Source organism: Arachis ipaensis, chromosome B04, assembly GCF_000816755.2.
Source record: "Arachis ipaensis cultivar K30076 chromosome B04, Araip1.1, whole genome shotgun sequence".
NCBI lineage: Eukaryota > Viridiplantae > Streptophyta > Magnoliopsida > Fabales > Fabaceae > Arachis > Arachis ipaensis.
The window spans coordinates 9,814,381-9,823,633 of record NC_029788.2 but is presented as its reverse complement, the minus strand read 5'-3'; the positions used below and the strand labels follow the sequence as shown (position 1 = coordinate 9,823,633).

Sequence of the window (9,253 nt, the reverse complement as noted above, 5' to 3'; positions counted from 1 at the left end):
TTTATTCTACTTTTTCAAAAATGAACCTATCTGAAAAACTAATACAGCCCTCATCCGGAGAATTAGTAGGATTCTTTGGTGAAAGAATACCAATCAAGGGTTATATATGGCTAAGGACAACGATGGGAGATTTGCCGTTATCAAGGACCTTAGATATACAATACCTAATAGTTGACTGCCCTAGTCCTTACAATATTATACTTGGAAGACCTGCTCTGAACATGTTCAGAGCAGTCATATCTACTTATCATTTATGTGTTAAATTTCAGGCACAGGACGACAAGATAGCAACAATACACTCTGACCGCCAACAAGCTCGGAAATGCTATAATGCAAGCCTAAAGAGATCGGACACAAGCCAGAAACAAAGTGAAGTCCAGTCAATACATAGCACAGAAGTCTTGTCCCTGGCCGAGCTTGATCCTCGAGGAGACGCCCAAGAAAGATCTCAACCAGCAGATGAGTTACAGAAGATCCAACTGACCCAAACCCCGGGACAGGTGACATACATCGGCCAAGCACTACAGGGACTACAGAGAACGGAGCTGATAAAACTATTACAAGACAATGCTGAGCTATTCGCCTGGACTCCGGCAGATATGCCCGGCATTAGCCCAGACATCATCTGCCACAAACTGGCCACCAACAAGACAAGCCGACCTATAGCTCAGAAGAAGAGAAACCTCGGCGCGGAAAAATCAAAAGCGGCCTTAGAAGAAACAGAGAAGCTCCTCAAGGCTAACTTCATCAAAGAAATCCGCTTCACCATGTGGCTCTCAAACGTGGTAATGGTAAGAAAAAACTCAGGTAAATGGCGCATGTGCGTCGACTTTACAGATTTAAATAAAGCATGCCCTAAAGATGCTTACCCTTTGCCGTGCATCGATAAACTCATAGACAACGCCTCAGGCTTCAAAAGCTTGAGCTTCATGGATGCATACTCTGGCTACAACCAAATTCTAATGCATCCAGAAGACCAAAGCAAGACAGCATTTATAACTGAGCATGGTAATTTTTGCTATCGAGTTATGCCATTTGGCCTAAAGAATGCAGGTGCGACCTACCAACGACTGATGGACAAAGTATTCCGGCACCAAATAGGTCGGAACATAGAAATTTATGTAGACGATATGGTAGCCAAGATCACCAAAGATCGATCACACTGCGACGACCTCAAGAAAATTTTCGAACAGATCCGATCATACAATATGAGACTCAACCCGGAAAAATGCGCCTTTGGAGTTCAAGGAGGCAAATTCCTTGGATTTATGTTAACCTCACGAGGTATTGAAGCAAACCCTGAAAAATGTGAAGCAATACTCAACATGGCAAGCCCTAAAACGATAAAAGAGGTACAACAATTAGCAGGAAGGGTAGCTGCACTCTCTCGATTCTTGCCAGTAGTATCAAGTCGGTCACACCTATTTTTCCAGACGATCTTAAAGAATAAAAAATTTCAATGGACCCCAGAGTGCGAGAACGCGTTTGCCGAGCTTAAAACCATCTTATCATCACCACCCGTGCTGCAAAGACCTGAAGTTGGTAAACCTCTATATTTATATTTGTCTATTTCCAATCACTCTATAAGCTCGGCTCTTGTCATTGAGGCAGGAAAGACACAACAGCCAGTATACTTCGTCAGCAGAGTCATGCAACCAACAGAACAAAGGTACCCGAGGATAGAGCAGCTAGCCCTGGCACTTATGGTCACGGCAAGAAGACTAAGACACTATTTCCAAAGCCACACAATAGTAGTAAGGACAAACCACCCATTAAGGCAAATATTGACAAAACCAGAACTGGCCGGACGCCTGACCAAGTGGTCAATTGAGCTCTCAGAGTTCGACATTCAGTTTCAGCCCAGATCGGCCCTCAAAGCACAAGTTCTTGCCGACTTCATCACAGAACTGACTCCTGACGAGCACAATAAAACTTGGGAATTACATGTGGACGGAGCATCAAGCCGAGAAGGAAGCGGTGCCGGTATAATCCTGAAAGAAGGAAACGAGGTGGTAGCAGAACAAGCTCTCCATTTTCACTTCTCGGCGAACAACAACCAGGCCGAGTATGAAGCCCTCATAGCAGGACTCAAGCTCGCCCTAAGCCACCAAGTACAAAGCCTAACAGCACACTGCGACTCCCTCTTGGTGGTCCAACAAATCCGAGGAGAATTTCAGGTAAAAGATCCTTTGCTAGAACAATACTGGCTCATAGCAAAGGATCTAATTTCAAATTTTAGTTCTTTTACTATATTACATGTGCATAGAGAACAAAATGTCAGAGCAGACATACTATCCAAGCTCGCTGCCACCAGGGCAGATACACAAACATCAACATTATCACAACATACACTCACAAAACCCAGCATTGAACTGTTATATATAGAAAACATTAACCACCTCCATGACTGGAGAAAACATTTTCTTGAGTACATACGCACATGTATCATACCCAGGGACGAGCCCAACCCCCAACAGTTCAGACGTAAAGCAAGCTTCTACACAAAGATAGCAGGAGAGCTATACAGACGCGGTTTCTCACAGCCACTGCTAAAATGTTTAAACAAAGATGAAGCCAGAGAGGTGATGGATGAAGTTCACGAAGGTGTATGTGGAAACCACATAAGAAGACGAGCTCTCGCTGCAAAAATAGTCCGAACAGGCTACTACTGGCCGACCATGAAGAGAGATTGCATAGCAAAAGTCAAAGCATGTGACAAATGCCAAAAGCATGAAGCCATCTCCACGACGACGGCCGAGGTATTGCACAGCATGGAGGTAAGCTGGCCTTTCCACAGATGGGGACTTGATATCCTCGGGCCATTTCCAATAGCGCCAGGACAGGTAAAATTCCTTTTGGTGTCAATAGACTACTTTTCAAAATGGATAGAAGCACAACCCTTAGCAAAGATAATAGCCGAAAAGGTACGATCTTTTATATAGAAAAATATAATATGCCGTTTTGGAATACCAAAGGAAATAATATCGGACAATGGTAGACAATTCACAGACAATAAGCTCGGTTTGTTCCTAAGAAATTTTAATATACAACACCGTTTTAGCTCGGTCGAACACCCACAAACTAATGGGCAGGCCAAAGCTGCTAACCGAGTTGTGTTGCAGGCAATAAAGAGAAAGCTCGACAATGCGAAGGGAGAATGGGCCGAGCTAATACCAGAAGTATTGTGGAGTTTCAATACCACGATACATAACACTACGGGCGAAACACCCTTCAAGTTAGTTTATGGCTCAGAAGCGCTAATCCCTGTGGAGGTCGGGATACCGACGTTAAGAGTCGAGCTATACAACGAGCAACAAAACATAAATGTTAGAAATGCCGAACTTGACCTAGCCGAAGAAGACAGGGAAATTGCCGCCATCAAACAAAGAGCCCAGAAAAAACTGGCAGAAAGAAAGCACAATAAAAGAGTAGTACCGAGGACATTCGTGGAAAGCGACTTAGTGCTCAAACGAACAGAAGAGGCCAGACGACCTCCAGCACATGGCAAGCTCGCCGCAAACTGGGAATGCCCCTTCCGAGTAGTAAAAGTGCTCGGCATGGGGGCATATCAACTTCAAACATTACAAGGCAACACCATACCAGAAAACTGGAACATCTCTTCACTCAAAATGTATAGATCATAATTTGTACAATTTAGCAGATGAAGGTACTCTTTTTCCCCCATAGAGCTTTTTTCCCAAAAAGAAGGGTTTTGCCTAAGGAGGGTTTTAATGAGGCCGGACGCCCAATTCATTTATACACACGAATATGACTCTCCTTTCCAAACAAATTCAAATTTCAAGAACGAAACCAACATAGCATGTGTTTATAAATTATACAGCCGAACCTCGGCCAAAACAAAGCATCTTTCCAAGCATACAACGAGCCAAAAACAGCATAAGAATCCAAAAGACCAAAAACGTCGGTCTACTAAACCAAACTTAGTCAAAACAAAGTACTTAGTCAAAATAAAGTCTAATAAACATCAAAACTAAGGGGGAGGAACATTTTCACCATGCTCCTCCACAGCCCCATCTACAATTAGTTTACCACCGACCACTATCTTGGTCATATCAAGCTGATCCTTATCAAACTCCGGAGCTAGCAAAGCGATTTGACTCACAGAACGCTCAAAACCATAAGAAAACATCTCCATCCCATTTTCCTCCAACTCATGGACTCGAGCTGTGAGTTCACCTTTAGCAACGTCACTTTCTTTCACCTTGGCTTGCAACAGACAAATCTGATCCCTCAAGCGGACAACATCTTCTTCAGATTCCTTTGCCTTAGCAACAGCACTAACAAAAACATCCTCCTTCTCCTTAACCGATTTTTCCAATTCGGCGATCCTCGCTTTATATGACTTCTCCAAATCAGCAACTTTGTCCACCACCTCCTGCTGCTCGGCACCAATAAATTCGACTGTACGACCAATGCAGAGCAATCGAGAAGCAACCACCTACATACAGTTTTCCGAGGTGAACAACAAGATTAAGACAATCAAAGAAAACTAAAAACAAGAACAAAGCAAACTACCTGAACAAACTTGCCAAGCGCCTCCATACCAATTCGACGAGTCACAAGCATATCGCCCGGATACTGTGAAGCCCTATCAGAGAGCTCGGCAAAATTGAACTGCTCGCTCCAAAGGGAATGAGGACTAGATCCAGCAATAAAGCCATGAAGCTTCTTCTGCCGTTCAAAAACAAGCTCCCCACCACCCACAGCCGCCGGACCACCTTCGGAAATAACCTCTAAGGATACATCATCCCTCTTCCTCTTGAACGAAGAGGTGGGATGGGCAACAGAAGAATAGGCTTGCTTTCCAGCATCCTTTCGGTTACCAGAGCCACCAACGCCCTTTTCTTTCTTCTTATTTAAGAAAGACTGCAACTTGTTGGGATCCAACAGAGGAACTCGGCCACCTGCAAGAAAACATCAACATTACAGAAACTCAACAAAAATCAACACAAACGATATAAAAACCCAAAACATTACCTATATACGCTCTCAAACCCTCATTATCACCCAAATCATGTAAACGCAAAATATCAGGAATAGACATACACTCCCCAGCAGCAACACTCTCAACAAGAAAATCCATCATAAACTCCTCCTCCTCACTTCGCTCGGAAGCCTCAAGGATTTGGCTAGGCTCAGAACACCAGTAGAGGAGAAATCTCTCACTAAGCTCATCATCCAAATAAAAGGGATATTCAGACTCGGCTGAACGAACTTTAATAAAGAGAGACTTGAAATTCTTGAAAGAAGATTTGTAAAGATGAAACAGGGACCGACCCGGGAAGCTACTGAGACAGACCCACAAACCCTTACGAACCCCCTTAGCTTGAAAAAGTGAGAAGAACAAAGACAATGAACAAGGAAAAGAAAGATAATCCATCAAACATTGGAAGGCACGAAGGAACGCCCAGGAATTTGGGTGCAATTGCGAAGGCGCACAGTTAAGTTGAGTGAGGACGTCACACTCAAAAGAGGAAAAAGGAAACTTCACACCAAGATCAACCATGCATGGAGTATACATGTAAAAGTACTCCCAGTCACCCCTTCTCTCACAAACCCTATCACTACTGGAACAGGGCTGAAACTTAACGACAACACCAGAACCACCCTTAACAAAGTCCATACCCCTCAACTCGGAAAGGGATTCGACACTAACAAAAGAAGAAGAACGGGTCTTCACGTCATCTTGAACCCAGTGATATGGGTCATCTTCCCTAACCTCAACAGCTTTCAATTTCTCTTTTAATTTCTCTCCCGCCATGGAAAACACACGAAAACCAACAGTCAAAGAAAAGTCAAGAAACACTAACCTTTCGAAGACATAGCGAAAATAAAACGGAAAGAAGAGGGAGCAACGCAGCGTAAGTTCCAAAACAGAAGGGGTAACTATTATTGCAAGCCCACTATTGAAGTGGGTAAGTTGGTTCACACCCACTAAAGAACGTGGGAAACCCAAAAGACAATAACAACGCAATAAAGGGGACACGACTTGCGAAGATACACAAATAAAACTTTTTCAAATTTTTTCAAAACAACATTTAGCCACGCATGAAGGACAAACACGTCACCAAAGCTCGTCTACCGTTCTATACAGAACACTAGACGACCTCGGGGGCTATGACGTGTACCATGCGAACCTCGGCAACCAAACTCAGTCGCAAACCGACCTCAGAGCGGAAACAAACAAAACAGAAAAACAATCTTATCTCCCAAACCATTACCGCTAAACAGACTACACTACACGATCACGCCTCTATACGTATCAAAGATACTGATAACTGCACTCACCAGGAATATCGGAACCTACGAAGTCCACTATCAACCCAAAAACGTCTATAAAACTAAGCCCTCTAACTCATAAAGACTCAGGTTCTACGTTTACTTCTGATTATTACTCCTTACTTGATTATAACTCATACTTACTTGAGCGTCGGAGTGCTCTTTGCAGGTGCTCCCGCCGCCGTGTTTCAGAAGGCCGAGGTTAAGATTGTACCTTCATATCTGGACGACGTTCAACTCAGCCATGAATCCAAGCGCTCAACTGGAGGCCACTAATCTCGGCACTTACAGGACGAAATAACATCTATTTACATTTACATCCATTATATTATCTAATAATTATTTTTTCAAAAATATTTAATAACAAAAAAAATAAAAAAATAATCAAAATTTATCTTATTTAATATTTATTAATTATTATTGCTATTATTAATAAATTACAAATAAAGTAAATTTGGGTTGTTCTTTTTATCAGGCACGAAGGAACGCCCAGGAATTTGGGTGCAATTGCGAAGGCGCACAGTTAAGTTGAGTGAGGACGTCACACTCAAAAGAGGAAAAAGGAAACTTCACACCAAGATCAACCATGCATGGAGTATACATGTAAAAGTACTCCCAGTCACCCCTTCTCTCACAAACCCTATCACTACTGGAACAGGGCTGAAACTTAACGACAACACCAGAACCACCCTTAACAAAGTCCATACCCCTCAACTCGGAAAGGGATTCGACACTAACAAAAGAAGAAGAACGGGTCTTCACGTCATCTTGAACCCAGTGATATGGGTCATCTTCCCTAACCTCAACAGCTTTCAATTTCTCTTTTAATTTCTCTCCCGCCATGGAAAACACACGAAAACCAACAGTCAAAGAAAAGTCAAGAAACACTAACCTTTCGAAGACATAGCGAAAATAAAACGGAAAGAAGAGGGAGCAACGCAGCGTAAGTTCCAAAACAGAAGGGGTAACTATTATTGCAAGCCCACTATTGAAGTGGGTAAGTTGGTTCACACCCACTAAAGAACGTGGGAAACCCAAAAGACAATAACAACGCAATAAAGGGGACACGACTTGCGAAGATACACAAATAAAACTTTTTCAAATTTTTTCAAAACAACATTTAGCCACGCATGAAGGACAAACACGTCACCAAAGCTCGTCTACCGTTCTATACAGAACACTAGACGACCTCGGGGGCTATGACGTGTACCATGCGAACCTCGGCAACCAAACTCAGTCGCAAACCGACCTCAGAGCGGAAACAAACAAAACAGAAAAACAATCTTATCTCCCAAACCATTACCGCTAAACAGACTACACTACACGATCACGCCTCTATACGTATCAAAGATACTGATAACTGCACTCACCAGGAATATCGGAACCTACGAAGTCCACTATCAATCCAAAAACGTCTATAAAACTAAGCCCTCTAACTCATAAAGACTCAGGTTCTACGTTTACTTCTGATTATTACTCCTTACTTGATTATAACTCATACTTACTTGAGCGTCGGAGTGCTCTTTGCAGGTGCTCCCGCCGCCGTGTTTCAGAAGGCCGAGGTTAAGATTGTACCTTCATATCTGGACGACGTTCAACTCAGCCATGAATCCAAGCGCTCAACTGGAGGCCACTAATCTCGGCACTTACAGGACGAAATAACATCTATTTACATTTACATCCATTATATTATCTAATAATTATTTTTTCAAAAATATTTAATAACAAAAAAAATAAAAAAATAATCAAAATTTATCTTATTTAATATTTATTAATTATTATTGCTATGATTAATAAATTACAAATAAAGTAAATTTGGGTTGTTCTTTTTATCCCTTTAGTATTACAGTTATTTTTTATTAACGTAATTGACTATTTAATTTGAATTTGATTCCACACCTAGGAAAAAAAATTATAGCCACCCTACACTATTTAATTAATTTTTCTTGTATGTTTCAATTCTTTCAAATTTAATCTTACAGAATAATAACAATTGATGCAAGTATTAAAAAATTTTTGAAATTATCATAAAATGAAAATAGTTAAGTGACAATTATTTAAAAAGAAAAAATAAAATTGATACGCTTTTCTTTAAAAAAAAAGTAAGCTAGCCTAGTCTGGCTCTATTATATATAATCAATAACATGTTTTTAAAAAATGAAGTAATCCAATTGACTAACGATCAGTTTAGATTGATTTTTGAAAAAATATTTATTTATTTATTTAAAAAAAAAACATCTTTTTTTAATAGAAAAAAATTATTTTATATTTAAACAAATTTAAAAAAAAAATTAAATATTAAAAATGTCTTTTGTTTTTGGCCTTTTTAATAAAAGTACTTTTTTTTTAAAAAATGTATCTAAATAAATTTTAAGTTGAATAAAATAATTTTATTTTAAAAAAAAAAACTTTTTTCATTAAAAAACCAATCCAAACTAAGACCTAAGTCATGTTAAATTATAATCAAAGATAATAATATAACAAGGAGGCAAGAAGTTTTCAACACTACTAAAAAAAGAGTAAAAAAATCTAGGTTGGCCGCGAACTCGGGATCTTGTGTCAGTTTCATGCCTGTTGTGTATAAATTATAAGTCAAGAGATATCTAACAAAAGCATTCATGGTAGAAGCAATATCAGAGATGACATAGAAGATTAGTTTTTCCTTTTTCCTTCTATTTTATAAAATATAAAAAAGTTAAAAACTTAATCATTATATTTTTCATATTGCTAATTTATTAGAGAGGATTTGGGAAATTTTTAACGGGTTTAATTTATTTGCAGTTATACTTGTATGAACGGGGAAGATAGGTGTATAGATTGGGTATTTAATTTGTATCAAAAGTCAAATTAAGAAGCTTCATCGTTATGATATATATATAAAAGTTTAATTTTATGATATTTGGATTACTGTATATGTAGAAGAAAACAAAAATACAAGCATTGCAATATTCAA

The 9,253-nt window shown here is 39.9% G+C and overlaps 1 protein-coding gene across 1 annotated transcript; it reads left to right on the top strand.

Annotated features, from left to right (window-relative positions):
• Positions 1,131-3,644, top strand: LOC110271420. The gene is made up of 2 exons (XM_021122327.1): positions 1,131-2,777; positions 3,093-3,644. The coding sequence occupies exons 1-2, from the start codon at positions 1,131-1,133 to the stop codon at positions 3,642-3,644; spliced, it is 2,199 nt and encodes a 732-aa protein (XP_020977986.1).

Coding starts and splice junctions, on each gene's coding strand:
- LOC110271420 (XM_021122327.1), top strand. CDS start 1,131: ATGGTAGCCAAGATCACCAAAGATCGATCACACTGCGACGACCTCAAG. Junction 2,778..3,092: donor AGGTATTGCACAGCATGGAG/GTAAGCTGGCCT, acceptor ACTAATGGGCAG/GCCAAAGCTGCTAACCGAGT.